A 17,079-nucleotide genomic window follows, 5' to 3' on the forward strand; every position below is an offset into this window, starting at 1 on the left:
CAACAAATCAACATAAAAAGTCCAAAAAGACAGAGGACCGGTGGCCCTGAGGGGTCAAATGACTGCAGCTTAAAGAAAAACATACACAAAGACGCAAACGTGCTAAAAATTAAGGAACAACACAACAGGAAGTGTTTCTGGAGGACAAAATAAAGTGAGGGACCATCAGGCTAAAGGCTAATGCTAAGCTAACAGTCCGTATGATCAATAACATGTGAATCCTGTGATACTGACGTTCTAATAAACCAAACAAACTCAGTTTATTGTCAAACCCACTAACAGGAAGCTGTCTGCACAACTTCTAAAGTCAAGAAGAAGAACTAAACTAAAGGCCCCAGACCGGTCCCTCGCTTTATTGTGTCAGGTCGCTCTCTTTATCGTGTCTGGACCTTTGGCTGTATTCGAAACCGCATACTATACTGCTAGTACGTACTGATTTGGCCAAAATGTAGTATGTAGTATGCAGTATGCGAACAAAAGCAAAATCTGCAGTATGCGAAAAGTTCCCGGATGTTGTACTGATTCGGAAAATATTTCCAGTATGCATCTGACCAGTCTACATCGCCTACTGTATCCCACAATGCAATGCTCCCCTGACGTCCTAACGTAACCAGAGCTTAACCAAAGACGGTAGTGTAGCCGTGTACCGTAACTATAGTTTAATAAAATAAAACATAATGCAGACTGATCGGTTCATTGTAAAATATTTATTTATTTTTTGTAAATGTGGTGATTTCTGTACATAACGTTAGGCTCCAGAGCCCCGAGGCAGCGCTGCTCACACACAAGAAGCTTCACTTTACATTCAAACAAACTAATGCTACTGCCACAATTGAGATTTCATCAATGAGACCAACATTTTTCTCCTAAAAATAATTTAACCAGCCGGTGGTAAACCTTTAAAAACCTGCGGGTAAGTTAATTAGCGATGGTTTTCTCCTCCGGAATGACGTCGTAGTGCTGGCCGGCCGAGCACGTCAGGAGCCGGGCTGCGCCTCGCTGCGGAGCTTCACTTCTCCGAAAAACATCGGTGCAAACTTTTAAACAGCCGTCATTTGGATAAACTGGCAGTATATTTGGGGTCTTAACAGTTACTTTCTCGCATGAAAAAATATTAAAACTTAAAAAAGTTACATAATTACAGCGCTAGAGCGAGAAATAAAACAGCTTTTAGCCTGTTTTACAGCTGCTGCTACCGGTTGCCGTGAAATGCATTCTGGGAAACTCGTATACTGCATACTGCGATGATAACGGCGTCGGTCTGCTGAAGCAGCATACTGAATCCCACATTCAGTATGCAGTATACAGTACATATAACGCAGTATGTAGTAGGCAGTACGGTAGTATGCGGTTTCGAAAACAGCCTCTGTTTTATCATGTCTGGTCCCTTGCATTATCGTGTCCCCAGAAACACTTCCTGTTGTGCTATTTTCTGATGATTTTTTAAATTAGGCTAAGTTGCAGAGAGTTGAGCCCTCAGGGCCACCATACTTAGAAATGATTTTTCTTAGAAATGAGTTCATCGCAGACTGTACTGCCCCCTTGTGGCCAGTCTTCACATAAAACAGTGTATCTGCCCTGTCTTGAGTCTGGCAGGTTTGCGTGGCGACTGTTTATTTATAACTTCACACAGACACAGTAGCAGTACCTGCAGAAGATCAGTCAGTCACAGCCTTGAAAGTGCAAAGCGAAAATTAAATTTCACAAGGCGATAGATAACGTGTCGCCTGAGGAGAGAGACGCTCACCTGAGGATAAAAGCTACACAACACATGACCTCGGCCGCCGCTGCTGCTTTAAAATGCACACATGCATCTGTGCACGCATCAGGATCTGACAAACTCGTGGCCTTGAAGTGCTTTTTCTTTTTCTTTTTTTCTTTTTTTTTTTTCTTCTTCTTAACCAGCGCTGTCAAACACACAAACACAGAGCTGTGCGCCTTCGGCTGGTGCAGCAGCAGCAGCAGCAGCAGCAGCAGCAGAGAAACACGGGGACCAGAATAGCTCAGTGTTGCTGTTTGAAGCCGTCCTGCTGCTAAAAATAGAGCGAGGGGGGAAGCACGGGCTCTCCCTGACTGGCTGTGTCCCCTGCAGCTGCTGCTAAGATTGGATCCTGCTCGATATAAATAGCCCCAGCCAGTCGAGGAGAAGAACAGAGGGGGAGGAGGAGGAGTGGGAGGAAGAGGAGAGGAGAGGAGAGGAGGGGGATCTCATTTTCTCTTCACTGCGGTACCATTTGTTTCTCCTGGGTTCAGCGCGCAGAGCGTGAGCGAGGTGCAAATGTGTGCTCATCATGACAGAGTGTATATGTTTATGTTTGTGTGTGTGTGTGTGTGTGTGTGTGTGTGTGTGTGTGTGTGTGTGTGTGTGTGCAGCAGTATCTGGGGGGATGCATGATTCCAGATGCATAAGCTGCATAACTCAGGTCAAGGCTTCATATGGTCACGGTTTTCTGTTTATGTAGGCAGAACCCTCCTCAGGTGTGTGTGTGTGCGTGCATATGTATGTGAGGGGAACTGGTGGATAGACAAACACATGCAGCACACACATCCATCAAGAGTCAGAGTAGAGTGAGGGGCTGGAGGATGAATGATAATGTCCCTAGCAACAGAGAGGAGACGAATATTAAAGCTATACACTGCAAAAACTCAAAATCTTACCAAGAATATTTGTCTCATTTCTAGTCAAAACAAATCTAATTCTACTTAAAATAAGACTCGTCACATTAAAAAGTAACTTATTTTTAGACATGTTTTACTTCTTTCAAGCATATTTTTACTGTAAATAAGTAGAAAAATCTGATAAGTTGTTATTTCTTATTACAAGCACAAAAAACTTCCTTTCACTGGCAGATTTTTCTACTTATTTCAAGTGAAAATTTGTTTGAAACAAGTGAAATTTATCTAAAAACAAGTACATTTTTAGGTGATGAGTCTTATTTAAAGTGGAAAGAGATTAGTTTTGACTAGAAATGAGACATTTTGACAACAAGAAATAAGTCAAATATTCTTGGAACAATTTTGAGTTTTTGCAGTGTAGTGCGTAACTTCTATTGCCCCCTAGAGGATTTCTGCGTTATTACAACGATACGGCCGGCAACTCAATACGGCGTATGGCCCGGTGCAACCCGCCCCTCCCCTCCCCACCGCTACCGTTTGTCACTCTCTTTCTTCTGCCGAATGGGAAGGTTTTTTCTTTTTAGTAGGATCCACTTCTGAACCTCTTGGTCGCTTCTTCGGGTTCTCCGCCATGTTGCTTCTAGCAGCGCTCTCCTCCCCCCTCCCTTCCCGTAAGTTACGACTTCAAGTCACAACTTCCGACTTTGTAGCATTCCAGACAACTCGTAACTCGTGTTTTTCCAACCTGTTACCCGTGAAAGTCACTATAACGGCCGTCAAACTCGTAACTTCCGACTAGTGAACTCGTACCAGATCGAACTGGTACGAGTTCACAGGTCGGGAAAACATCCATCCGAGTTACGGGTTGCCTGGACCGCACCGTTATTTCCTGTGCACCAGAATGTCGCCAAAGACACCAAATACAAAAAGAACAAATACTGAAAAATACGGCGAGGTGTTAGAGGAGCAGAACGGCTCCATCAGCGTTGTATCATCTCCTCTTGTAGCGGCTTGGGTGAAACGGATATTTACAGACACATAGAAGTTATGCACTATAGCTTTAAACTACAGGAGATGAAGATGAAGAAGAAGAGGAGAAGGGGTGAAGGAGGAGGTGCATGGTGCAGACTGACTCTGTGACCCCGGACGGAGCCTCGGGGCAACAACAACACAGTGTGCAGGAGCAACCAGCCGGGTGGAGTGGGAGTGGGAGTGGGAGTGGGAGTGGGCGCTCTGGGCTCTGAGCTCTGAGCCGTGGGCGGATGAGCTGAGTGGAGGTCTCGTGCTTTTCAATCTCTGCAGCAGAGAAACATGACAATCTATCTCCTGCACACACACACACACACACACACACACACACACACACACACACACACACACACACACACACACACACACACACAAGCAGACAAACTTTCAGCACACACACACAGACGTTTGCACAACGGCGGCACGAGGCAAGTGCACACTTCTCACGCCCCCACATCACAGAGCATCCCTCCAGAGCTGTGAGCTAAGATTAGAACAAGAGAGCTAAAAATACATTACGGTGGCACGGGGAGGGGGAGGAGGGGGGGAGGAGGGAGGAGGAGGAGGAGGAGGAGGAGGAGGAGGAGGAGAGTGCTGAGCAGGCAGAGATGGAGGGAGGAGAGAGAGAGAGAGAGACTTGATTAAAGAGGAGGGGGAGTTGGGGGGCGTTGGCTTGTCTGCATGATGAGATATGAAGCAGTCGCTCGCTGCAGCAGCTCCTTCTTTATTAGACACCACTGAGGTCGTTGTATCTGTATCTGATAGCGACTGATGGTTACAGTCGATCTGATGAGTTCGTCTGAACATGGAGGGAAAGACAGACTCTTCATCATCATCATCTTCATCATCATCAGAGACAAACAGCAGAAAAACTGATAGAAGATATAAATCATGTCAAAATAATCAAATCAAGAACATGAATAAATGAAAAACATGTTTGTAAGGATATAGATATATAATAATGTATATACTAATAATAATATGATATATTCATTAGGTGTGTTGTACTTCTTTATTTTCATTTATTTATTAGTTTATTTAGCAGAGAAAGTGCACATCAGTAAACATTGCTGTAGACACTGCAAAAACTCAAAATCTTTCCAAGAATATTTGTCTTATTTCTTGTCAAAATGTCTCATTTCTAGTCAAAACGAATCTCTTTCCACTTAAAATAAGACTCATCACCTAAAGATTAACTTGTTTTTAGATCATTTTCACTTGTTTCAAACAAATTTTCACTTGAGATGAGCAAGTCTTTTGTGCTTGTAATAAGAAAGAAAAACTTGCTCCACTATCAGATTTTTCTACTTATTTTAAGTGAAAAAATGCTTGAAAGAAGTAAAAAGTGTCTAAATACAAGCTACTTTTTATGTGACGAGTCTTATTTTGAGTATAATTTGATTAGTTTTGACTAGAAATGACATTTTGACTAGAAATAAGACAAATATTCTTGGTAAGATTTTGAGTTTTTGCAGTGCAACAAGACTGTTTTTCATCTGTACAGATGTTAAAATGTCAACCTAAAACAGAATATGAGAGGAAGGAGGTACATGCAAACAATAAAATGAGATAAAAATGTTAATAAAATACAGACAAAGACAACGTACAGTAGACAACAAACACTATTAAACGCTAAACAGTCATGCAGAGCAACAACACAGGAATAAAAAGCGTGCGCAGCATAAACAGACTGACTCAATAAAAGCTGAGCATGTACTGTATGCAGGTGCTGTAGTCAACCTTTATAAAGCTTGTGTGTTGTTGGCTCAGCAGTTTGTACTGTTGTTTCTGTAACACTAAACTTTAAACTTTCACTTTTTTAAAACTTTCAATTTAGTCTCAAAGTCCAGTTTAGAGTTTAGTTCAGTTTTTAGCTGCAGCGTCAAAACTGAAGACGCCTAAATTATTCAATTCATAAGCAGGGACATGGCTGATGGAGCACCGGGGGAGTGTGTGTGTGTGTGTGTGTGTGTGTGTGTGTGTGTGTGTGTGTGTGTGTGTGTGTGTGTGTGTGTGTGTGTGTGTGTGTGTGTGTGTGTGTGTGTGTGTGTGTGTGTGTGTGTGTGTGTGTGTGTGTGTGTGTGACGGGGAAAAGTCCGACGCAGCAGTCTGTATTAAATGTAGCATGACAGGCTTCTCTTTTTTTTTTGCAGTCTGGCAAAGACGGAGGCAAAAAAAACAATATTCACTCAGAAGCAAAACTGAAATAATAGGAATTGAACTCGTTACGATAAAAACTCTGCATTTCTTTATCTGACACCAGGGAGAGGAGACGTCGTTATCAGCTGTTACTCACTGTCTCCTATCTGCTCATCTATTATCTCCTCACTGTCTTCTAGTTAACACTCACAGCTGTAAAATCTAAATATACTAAAGCTCCATACAGTATAAAGGTAGATGTTTGTATTAAAGCTCCATACAGTATAAAGGTAGATGTTTGTATTAAAGCTCCATACAGTATAAAGGTAGATGTTTGTGTTAAAGCTCCATACAGTATAAAGGTAGATGTTTGTGTTAAAGCTCCATACAGTATAAAGGTAGATGTTTGTATTAAAGCTCCATACAGTATAAAGGTAGATGTTTGTGTTAAAGCTCCATACAGTATAAAGGTAGATGTTTGTGTTAAAGCTCCATACAGTATAAAGGTAGATGTTTGTGTTAAAGCTCCATACAGTATAAAGGTAGGTGTCCATGTGTAGTGTGATTATAAAGCAGCTCTAGGTTCTATATTAATACTGTGAAAGTATCAAAGCCTCAGTCCACAGAGAAATGCACACAGCCTGTATTCAGAAACTGAGCCTTAAAACCAGCCGTCAGGACTTCCTGTCACTATGTGATGTCACAACTAAGCCCCGCCCCCTCACCACCTGGACCCAAACATCCAACAACTTGCAGGATTTGGTTTCTCTGAGTGTTTTATTCTGAAATGCAGATGGAAATTAGCTCTTGAGCTAAATCTGGCATATTTACAACAAATTATTTTTTTGTATGTTCATATGCAGAGTCACATTACAAATCTGCTCTAAAAAACAGTCAGCCAATCAGAGGTGGTCTGAAAACTGTTAAACTCACAGCAAAAAGGTTTCCAGCTCAAAGAAATTATTCATGTTCAGTAATAAGAAGATTAATCAGAAGGTTCAAGTGTCTGAAGGAGAGAGAGAGAGAACAGAACAAAGCTCTGTGTCTGTCTGCCCCCTGCTGGTTCAACTGTGTCACTGCACTGCACTCTCAATTCAATTCAAATTTGCTTTATTGGCATGAATGTTATGAGAACTCTGTTGCCAAAGCATCAAGAATCAATGAAACAAAACAAATACAACTAACAGAGTCAAATATATGGGTCAATGACATGATGCAACCCAATGTCAAGTGGTGTAACCAGTATTTCCTCATAAAAATCTGACTATACACAGGAAAATAAATCTGGACTCAAATGTGGAAAAAAAAAAATACAATTAATTTTTGCAATGCAACACTATGTTTCTTGACAAATTTTATATAATTTGTCACAATATATGTTTTTAGAATAGGTCCTGCTCAGTATTGCCGAAATGCATTAACATTTAAATATAGAAATACAGCAATGAAAAAAAAAACTATTTCAATTTAGGCTAATGTTTTCAGAAGAAAGTATATTTTTATAAGTACACTTAAATCCACTGTAGATGGATAAATATGTAATATTTATAATTCTTTTGTGTTTACACCATTTGACATTTTCAGGGGCATTCAGTCTTAGTTTTGTTTTTTAAAAAAAGGTTCAAAATCCAAATGACATAAAACCAACATTATTACGAAATGTACATTCGAACAAATCTGATGCATGCCAATAAAACTTTTTTTTTTTTTCTGAATTGCTCATCTTTCCAACACTGCAAAAACTCAAAATATTTCCAGAATATTTGTCTTATTTCTTGTCAAAATGTCTCATTTCTAGTCAAAACTAATCTCTTTCCACTTAAATAAGACTCATCACCCTAAAATTTAACTTGTTTTTAGATCATTTTCACTTGTTTCAAACTAATTTTCACTTGAAATAAGTAGAAAAATCTGCCAGTGAAAGCAAGTTTTTTGTGTAATGTTGTAATAAGAAAGAAAAACTTGCTCCACTGTCAGATTTTTCTACTTATTGCAAGTGAAACTTGAAAGAAGTAAAAAGTGTCTTAAAAACAAGCTGCTTTTTAAATGTGATGAGTCTTATTTTAAGTATAATTAGATTTGTTTTGACTAGAAATGACATTTTGACTAGAAATAAGACAAATATTCTTGGTAAGATTTTGAGTTTTTGCAGTGAATCCTTATTTGTCACTGGCCCATATACAAATAGAAATAAAAAGTCTAATAAAAACTCTCTCTGTCTCTGTGTCTGTCAGGTGGACTGGGAGAGTAACGGCGGCCTGGTGAAGAAGCTGCCGTCGATCCGTGAGGACGAGGAGGGGGACGTGGAGGACCAGAACTCTGTGTCCCGGGCGCCCCGCTCCCCGCTGCGCCTCAGCCGCGGCCTCAACTCCCCGCTGCGCTCGCCGCTGCTCCCGCCACGCCCGTTCCGCGCCCCCGCCTCCTCCGAGCACGCGCGCCCCACCACGCTGCAGATCCCCGTGGTCAGCTTCTGCAGCGCGCCGCCCGAGCTCAGCCCCAGGTAGATAACACACACTATAACTCACATATCTTACCAAGAATATTTGTCTTATTTCTAGTCAAAATGTCATTTCTAGTCAAAACTAATCTCATTATACCTAAAATAAGACTCATCAAATAAAAAGTAGATTGTTTTTAGACACTTTTTACTTCTTTCAAGCAGATTTTCACTTGAAATAAGTAAAACAATTTGATAGTGGAGCAAGTTTTTCTTTCTTATTACATGCACAAAAAACTTAATTTCACTGGCAGATTTTTCTACTTATTTCAATTGAAAATTAGTTTGAAACAAGTGAAAATGATCTAAAAACAAGTTAAATTTTAGTTATAGGAGATAACACACTATAAACACTGCAACAACTCACATATCTCACCAAGAATATTTGTCTTATTTCTAGTCAAAACAAACCACTCATCAAATAAAAAGTAGCTCCTTCCTTCCTTCTTTCCCTTCGTCCTTCCTTCTTTCTTTCTTTCCTTCCTTCCTTCCTTCCTTCCTTCTTTCCCTTCGTCCTTCCTTCCTTTATTTTCTTCCTTCCTTCCTTCCTTCCTTCCTTCCTTCCTTCCTTCGTCCTTCCTTCCTTCCTTCTTCCTTTCTTTTCTTCCTTCCTTCCTTCTTTCCCTTCGTCCTTCCTTCCTTTATTTTCTTCCTTCTTTCCCTTCGTCCTTCCTTCTTTCTTTCTTTCCTTCCTTCCTTCCTTCCTTCCTTCTTTCCCTTCATCCTTCCTTCCTTCTTTCTTTTCTTCTTTCTTTCCCTTCGTCCTTCCTTCCTTGTTTCTTTTTTTCCTTACTTCCCTCCTTCCTTCCTTCCTTCCTTCCTTCCTTCCTTCCTTCCTTCCTTCCTTGCTTGTTTTTAGACACTTTTGACTTATTTCAAGTCCAATCACTCATATCTGTATTACACTGCAAAAACTCAATATCTCACCAAGAATATTTGTCTTATTTCTAGTCAAAATGTAATTTCTAGTCAAAACAAACCTCATTATACCTAAAATAAGCCTCATTACATAAAAAGCAGCTTGTTTTTAGACACTTTTTACTTCTTTCAAGTCTATTTTCACTTGAAATAAGTAGAAAAATCTGATAGTGGAGCAAGTTTTTCTTTCTTATTACAAGCACAAAAAACTTTCACTTTCACTGGCAGATTTTTCTACTTATTTCAAGTGAAAATTAGTTTGAAACAAGTGAAATGATAAGTTAATTTTTAGTTACAGTAGATAAGTAAGGGATAATGTATAGTTCGGAGGTTGTTATGGAGAAATAAACCCCGACAGGTTGTATGGAACCCCGACGCGAAGCGGAGGGGTTTCATTCAACATGAAGGGGTTTATTTCTCCATAACAACCGACCAACTGTACATTATCCCGCTTATTACACGGTTTACGAGTGAAATAATTAATTTGAAACATAATGTTGATCAAAATACGACTTTCATCGATTTAAAATTGCATTTAGCGAATCTGCAAGACGTACCGGTCACTTCCGCTGTTTTGCCGAGCCTCCTCCCGTTCGTGCATGTGAAGCCTTTGATAATCAATCAGTGGATCGATAGATTACCATACACGTGTTAAGATGTGTGTATTGTGTGTAGTCGTATCTGTCATAAACAAGAGATTAACTTTACTGTTTACGGGGTGCGTTTGTGTCGCGGAGCCGCGGTGCCAGCTGCACCGAGAGGAGAGGAGAGCTGACACCGGGTCAGAGGCTCTGATGCAGGTTTGGTTTCCAGCAGAGATGTGGAAGGAGCCTCCACTCTCCTTGTAACAGGTTACCAGTCATTTATCTAACATCGCTATTAGTCCGAAGCTGTTTAATGACGGTAAAAATGAAACACAAGGTAAATATCCTGCATAGTTTCTCTCTTCTGTGCTGCGCTGATCAGAGCGGCGTCCCTAGCAACGGTCTGTTATACTTGACGACGGTCATTATTCAGAAATAACAGACCGCAGAACGCAGCGCTGGACCAATCAGAGAGCAGCATTCAATAGAGCCGTGTAATAACACACTATAAACACTGCAACAACTCACATATCTCACCAAGAGTATTTATCTTATTTCTAGTCAAAACAAACCACTCATCAAATAAAAAGTAGCTCCTTCCTTCCTTCTTTCTTTCCTTCCTTCCTTCCTTCCTTCCTTCCTTCCTTCCTTCCTTCCTTCCTTCCTTCCTTCCTTCCTTCCTTCTTTCTTTCCCTTCGTCCTTCCTTCTTTCTTTCGTTCCTTCCTCCCTTCTTTCCCTTCGTCCTTCCTTCTTTCTTTCCTTCCTTCCTTCCTTCTTTCCCTTCGTCCTTCCTTCTTTCTTTCCTTCCTTCCTTCCTTCTTTCCCTTCGTCCTTGCTTCCTTTCTTTTCTCCCTTCCTTCCCTTCATCCTTCCTTACTTCTTTCTTTTCTTCCTTCTTTCCCTTCGTCCTTCCTTCCTTCTTTCTTTTCTTCCTTTCTTTTCTTCCTTCCTTCCCTTCGTCCTTCCTTCGTTCTTTCTTTTCTTCCTTCTTTCCCTGTCCTTCCTTCCTTCTTTCTTTCCCTTCGTCCTTCCTTCCTTTTCTTCCTTCCTTCCCTTCGTCCTTCCTTCCTTTATTTTCTTCCTTCTTTCCCTTCGTCCTTCCTTCTTTCTTTCTTTCCTTCCTTCCTTCCTTCCTTCTTTCCCTTCATCCTTCCTTCCTTCTTTCTTTTCTTCTTTCTTTCCCTTCGTCCTTCCTTCCTTGTTTCTTTTTTTCCTTACTTCCCTCCTTCCTTCCTTCCTTCCTTCCTTCCTTCCTTCCTTCCTTCCTTCCTTGCTTGTTTTTAGACACTTTTGACTTATTTCAAGTCCAATCACTCATATCTGTATTACACTGCAAAAACTCAATATCTCACCAAGAATATTTGTCTTATTTCTAGTCAAAATGTCATTTCTAGTCAAAACAAACCTCATTATACCTAAAATAAGCCTCATTACATAAAAAGCAGCTTGTTTTTAGACACTTTTTACTTCTTTCAAGTCTATTTTCACTTGAAATAAGTAGAAAAATCTGATAGTGGAGCAAGTTTTTCTTTCTTATTACAAGCACAAAAAACTTTCACTTTCACTGGCAGATTTTTCTACTTATTTCAAGTGAAAATTAGTTTGAAACAAGTGAAATGATAAGTTAATTTTTAGTTACAGTAGATAACACACTATAAACACTGCAACAACTCACATATCTCACCAAGAGCATTTATCTTATTTCTAGTCAAAACAAACCACTCATCAAATAAAAAGTAGCTCCTTCCTTCCTTCTTTCTTTCCTTCCTTCCTTCCTTCCTTCCTTCTTTCTTTCTTTCCCTTCGTCCTTCCTTCTTTCTTTCCTTCCTTCCTTCCTTCTTTCCCTTCGTCCTTCCTTCTTTCTTTCCTTCCTTCCTTCCTTCTTTCCCTTCGTCCTTGCTTCCTTTCTTTTCTCCCTTCCTTCCCTTCATCCTTCCTTACTTCTTTCTTTTCTTCCTTCTTTCCCTTCGTCCTTCCTTCCTTCTTTCTTTTCTTCCTTTCTTTTCTTCCTTCCTTCCCTTCGTCCTTCCTTCGTTCTTTCTTTTCTTCCTTCTTTCCCTGTCCTTCCTTCCTTCTTTCTTTCCCTTCGTCCTTCCTTCCTTTTCTTCCTTCCTTCCCTTCGTCCTTCCTTCCTTGTTTTTTTTCTTCCTTCCTTCACTTTGTCCTTCCTTCCTCCCTTCTTTCTTTCCTTCCTTCCCTCCTTCCTTCCTTCCATACTTGTTTTTTTGCTTCTTTCGATCATATTTTCACGCAAATAAGTAAAAAAAAATCTGATAGTGGAGCAAGTTTTTCTTTCTTATTACAAGCACAAAAAAGTGAAAATGATCTAAAAACAAGTTAATTTTTAGGTGATGAGTCTTATTTAAAGTGAAAAGAGTTTAGTTTTGACTAGAAATGAGACATTTGGACAAGAAATAAGACAAATATTCTTGGAAAGATTTTGAGTTTTTCTGAAGACACAATAATAAACTGTAAAAGCAGTAGGAAGCTGCTGCTGCTGCTCGACAACATAAAGTGTGGCGGCGGTGGCGATGCTGCAGCAGCAACAGCAGAGGTGTCGTCCGGTTGCCGTGGTAACCAGCAGATTACAGTGCAGCTGGATCGCACGGGGCCCGACGGAGGTTTTCACACCGCAGCAGAGTAAACACGTCCATGTGTGTGTGTGTCTCTCTCTGTGTGTGTATAGAGATTAATAACAGTCTATCTGCGGCGCAGCGGAGTGTGAACACAAGCTGCTGATGGATGGAAATACAGCACACACACACACACACACACACACACACACACACAGTTATTACCCTCCCTCCTCCTCCTCTGATTTACATTCTTTTTCCGTCCGTCCTTCTTCTTTCTTCCTGCACAGATTCGTGGACGGCATCGAGACCGACACCAACTCCACCTCGTCACAGAAGTTTGAGTTCAGTCCTGCAGCTCCGCCCTCGCCCTACCCAGGTAACACACACACACACACAGACACACACACAGACACACACACACACACACACACACACACACACAGTAATGTGTTGCCTCTCTGAGAAGAACAGAATCTGATGTGTGTTTGTCGTGTTGTGTTCAGGGACCAGGGAACACTCAGAGATCAAGCAGAGTGTGTCGAAGCTGACTGAGGAGGTGAGTCTGACATGATGATGATGATGATGATTGTTTATTGTTTTGGATCCACATTAGTCTAGACTGAGATGAAGACTCTTCCTCCTGGGGTCCACATTAAATCCAACAGAGACAATTAAAACATTACTGCATCTTCGCCAAAATAAAAGAATCCATGAAGTTGTTCATTTTCAAAGTCCCAGAATGGATAAAAAAAAGAAAGAGAAGAAATGGTTCAAACAAACAAAATCCATTAATAAATCCTCATTTAGTAACATTTTTGCTACTGAGATCCACCAAGATCCACAACCATTTAAAGACAACTAAACAACACACATATTTATACATTTTCCATAACATTTTGATATTCCCACAAGATCTGCACCTACTGTAACCGCTTTGAGAAAAATAAAATAAAATAAATGTATGTTAGGCTATATGCCAACATTTTTTTTCGTGTCTTGCCTCACTCCCGAGTCCATGACCAGCAGATAGACACCATCCTTTCGACTGTGCGTGCAGTAACAAGGGAGATAGAGCCGTATCGCCCGTAATTAGCTTAGCTCAAACACTGGAAGTGTATGGGTAGTGTTAGCCTGGATGGAGTCTATCTGCTGGTCATGGACTCGGGAGTGAGGCAAGACACGGAAAAAAAAAAAGTTGGCGTATCCCTTTAAATTTTCAGATTTTTATCAGATTACTTAAGCAATATAACGGTTACCAATAAAGACAATATGAAAAAGGGATACGCAATCAATTTCATGTAGTTTTATTCAACCCGAAATACATATTATCCAATAAAATACCTCACTGTGGAAGAAATAGTCCCACCTCTCCAGACGTTGGCTCCAAGTAGCTCTGCATCTCGTCTTTTCCTCTGTCACTGCTCAGTCCCCTCTACCATTGTTAAGGGGTGAAAGTTCACCTTAAATGTGAATTCAACTACTTTGGTCCATTTTTTAACATCGTAAAAACACCGACTACGGACTGCAACAGTCCGTTGTCATGGATACATGACAACAACTTCCATTCATACCAGTCATACGTGCCTGAGGCGGAGTGATAGCCTGCGCTGTGATAAGGCTTTAGAATAGTAGCCGTGGTATATGCTCAATATACCACGGTTAACAACCAATCAGATCGCCGGATTTCACCTTTTACGTTTTATAAATAATGATTAACTGTGTGTGTGTGTGTGTGTGTGTGTGTGTGTGTGTGTGTGTGTGTGTGTGTGTGTGTGTGTGTGTGTGTGTGTGTGTGTGTGTGTGTGTGTGTCAGATGACCAGTTTGTCCCGTCAGGTGTCTCAGCTCAGTGTGGAGCTGCAGGAGATGACTCGCCTCCTGAAGCCGCTGCTCCTCCTCCAGTCTCCTCCTCCTCCTCCTCCTCCTCAGCAGCAGCAGCAGCAGCAGCCAATCCTGATGAGCGTGATGACTCCGCCCCCCAGCGGTGACGTCATCACTCACCTGTTGTCATCATCGCCCCCCCCTCCTCCCCCACAGAGACCTGATGACGTCGTCCAGCCGTCCCTGTTGGACAGCGGAGACGCCGACGCCGCCGACCGGCCCGGCGGCCCCCCCCTCCCCCCCCCCCCCTCCCCCACACGCCCCACTCACCCGTCTCCCCCGGCGACCACAGCCCCCCCCGCCCCCCCCTCCTCCTCCTCCTCCAGTAACGGCATCTTCCTCCCCTCCTCCTCCCTTCCCTCCTCGCCTCCTCTCTCCTTCCCCATGTCTCTCTCCTCCGCCTCCTCCCTCTGCCACGGCCCCCACCCCAGCCGAGGCCTCCTCCCCCTTCTCCTCCCCCCACCTCCTCCTCCTCCTCCTCCTCCTCCCCCCTGCTCCTCCTCCCACTGCTCAGCTCCCCCGTCTCTCTCCTCCTCCCCCGGCGACTCCCATCACCATCACCACCATCACCACAACCACAACAACCACAACCATCACCACCACCACCAACAACGAGGGCTGAGGCTCTTCTCCTCCTCCTCCCCCCTCGCCCCTCCCCTCCTCCTCCCCCACCACCACCACCCGTCCATCACCACCTCCTCCTCCTGCTCCTCCTCCTCTCTGCCCGTGTCTCTGGACGTTGTCGGTGCACGGAGACGTGGAGCAGTGGGTGGGGAAGACGTCTTGACTCCCCCCCCCACCTGGTGCAGCAGCAGCAGCAGCAGTCGGCCGGTGGAGCTGGAGATGCAGGAGTGGAGGAGGGGGGGGAGAGGGGAGGAGGTGGAGGAGGAGGTGGGGGAGGGAGGGGGGAGTTCGTCCACAGAGCACATCAGCTTCATCGACGAGGAGGAGCCGACGGCGTTATGAAGCTGCACTGCAAAAACTCAAAGTCTTACCAAGAATAATTTGTCTTATTTCTAGTCAAAATGTCATTTCTAGTCAAAACTAATCTCATTCTACTTAAAGGGGACATATTATGCTCATTCCTGCTTCTTGACATGGTACCTTGATGTCTGAAAGTAATGTTAGTAACATGCTTTGGTCAGAAAAACCAAAAGATGTTGATGACAGAAAATGTTGACGTAATTGTCAAAACTTACATTTAAGGGGTTAGGAGGCACTCCAGATACGCAAATACACATACTAAAGCAATGAAAAAGTGAGTTTTGCATAATAGGCCTATGTCCCCTTTAAAATAAGACTTATCATTAAAAAGTAACTTGTTTTTAGACACTTTTTCCTTCTTTCAAGCATATTGTCACTTGAAATAAGTAGAAAAATCTGACAGTGGAGCAAATTTTCTACTTATTTCATGTGAAAATTAGTTTGAAACAAGTAAAAAATATCTAAAAACAAGTTCATTTCTAGGTGATGAGTCTTATTTTAAGTGGAAAGAGGTTACTGTAGTTTTGACTAAAATTGAGACATTTTGACAAGAAATAAGACAAATATTCTTGGAAAGATTTTGAGTTTTTGCAGTGTGACGGAGATGGAGACGGAGCGAGAGGACGCTGAGACCCGGGGGGAGGGGGGGATGAGACAGACACACCTGGACACATCTGGAGGAGGAGACGCAGCCGTCAGCAGAACTACAACAGCACAACTTGTCTTACAGTATCAACTCCTCCTCCTCCTCCTCTGTGACATGTCGTTTACCCAGAATGCACTGGGGCTGGGAATGTACAAACTCCTGGTTCAGTCTCAGTCACGTCACATCAGGTCACTTCGCCTGCTGAGCTGGTGGAGACTGAAACACACACACACAGAGACACACACGGATCATCAACGCTTTTCTTTTCTTTTTTAAAGGGACAGTTCAACATTAATTAGTTCCTCCTCTCACCATAATCCCTATAGTCACAGCAGTAGGTTCATCACCTTTAATTATCGGTGCATGTTGTTTTGAGATCAGCGGGGCAGAGCCGTGAGCTGCTCAGTGAACGGTACAGGTCCCCTGTCCCTCATCAAACTCATCAAATACACAATCCAACAACTCCACAACGCTCTGGTGGACAAGTTGTGACCTGCACATTCACCATTCTAGGAATGTAACATTATGACACATGAAGCAAATACAGTGGAAACCGCTTATAATGATCATGGATATAGTAATCAACCGCTTATATGGATCAAAAGATTTGGGATAGAATTATTTCTATACAAATGCGGTTTAAATAATTTGTTTATAGTAATCAAGAAATCCACTTATAGTGTTTTTGGTAATTTTATGAATGAAAACATGTGCAAAAACAATTTTAATTGTACTGTACGTGTATTTATTTTATTTCTTACTCCCATGATTCCTTGCTGGACGTCTGCTTCTGCTGCTAGCTAACGTGCTAGCTAACGTGTGTGCAGTTTATGTTCAGTAAAAAATAAGAAATAAGTGACCTGATCTGCACTACGGACAGACAGTAGGCCGACTGTTTTTTACTAAACTGCACAACAACGTTAAAGGCGACTGCCTATTTATAATTTTAACCAGAGTAAGCTCTACATTACTGTGCTGTATTGTGTACAGTATTTGAGTTATGTCTGCACACTGATTAAACTTACACGGTGCTTCTTGAAAAGCATTTGAAACGACTGCACCATGTTTGAAACATTAAATAAAACTCACTAAACTAAAGTAAATGCTGAAGCTCCGTTTCCTTACATTATTCTGATTGAAAAAAATGGCATGGCAAATGGCATTTAGACGATGTTCTGCATAAAAAATGAAGTGAAATAATAAAAAATCG

The 17,079-nt window shown here is 42.0% G+C and overlaps 1 protein-coding gene across 1 annotated transcript in view; it reads left to right on the forward strand.

The window, feature by feature from the left end:
- Positions 1-15,026, forward strand: part of kcnh3 (potassium voltage-gated channel, subfamily H (eag-related), member 3) — a gene marked incomplete at its 3' end in the record, with an annotated part of 202,757 nt that extends 187,731 nt beyond the window's left edge. Inside the window, exons 12-16 of the mRNA XM_083996055.1 lie at positions 8,019-8,284; positions 12,648-12,736; positions 12,864-12,916; positions 14,174-14,564; positions 14,995-15,026. Of these exons, the coding sequence (XP_083852181.1) occupies positions 8,019-8,284; positions 12,648-12,736; positions 12,864-12,916; positions 14,174-14,564; positions 14,995-15,026 (831 nt within the window). The remainder of the gene's footprint in view (positions 1-8,018; positions 8,285-12,647; positions 12,737-12,863; positions 12,917-14,173; positions 14,565-14,994) is intronic.
- Positions 15,027-17,079: the final 2,053 nt, after the last annotated feature.

This window comes from Trachurus trachurus, assembly GCF_905171665.1.
Source record: "Trachurus trachurus genome assembly, chromosome: 21".
NCBI lineage: Eukaryota > Metazoa > Chordata > Actinopteri > Carangiformes > Carangidae > Trachurus > Trachurus trachurus.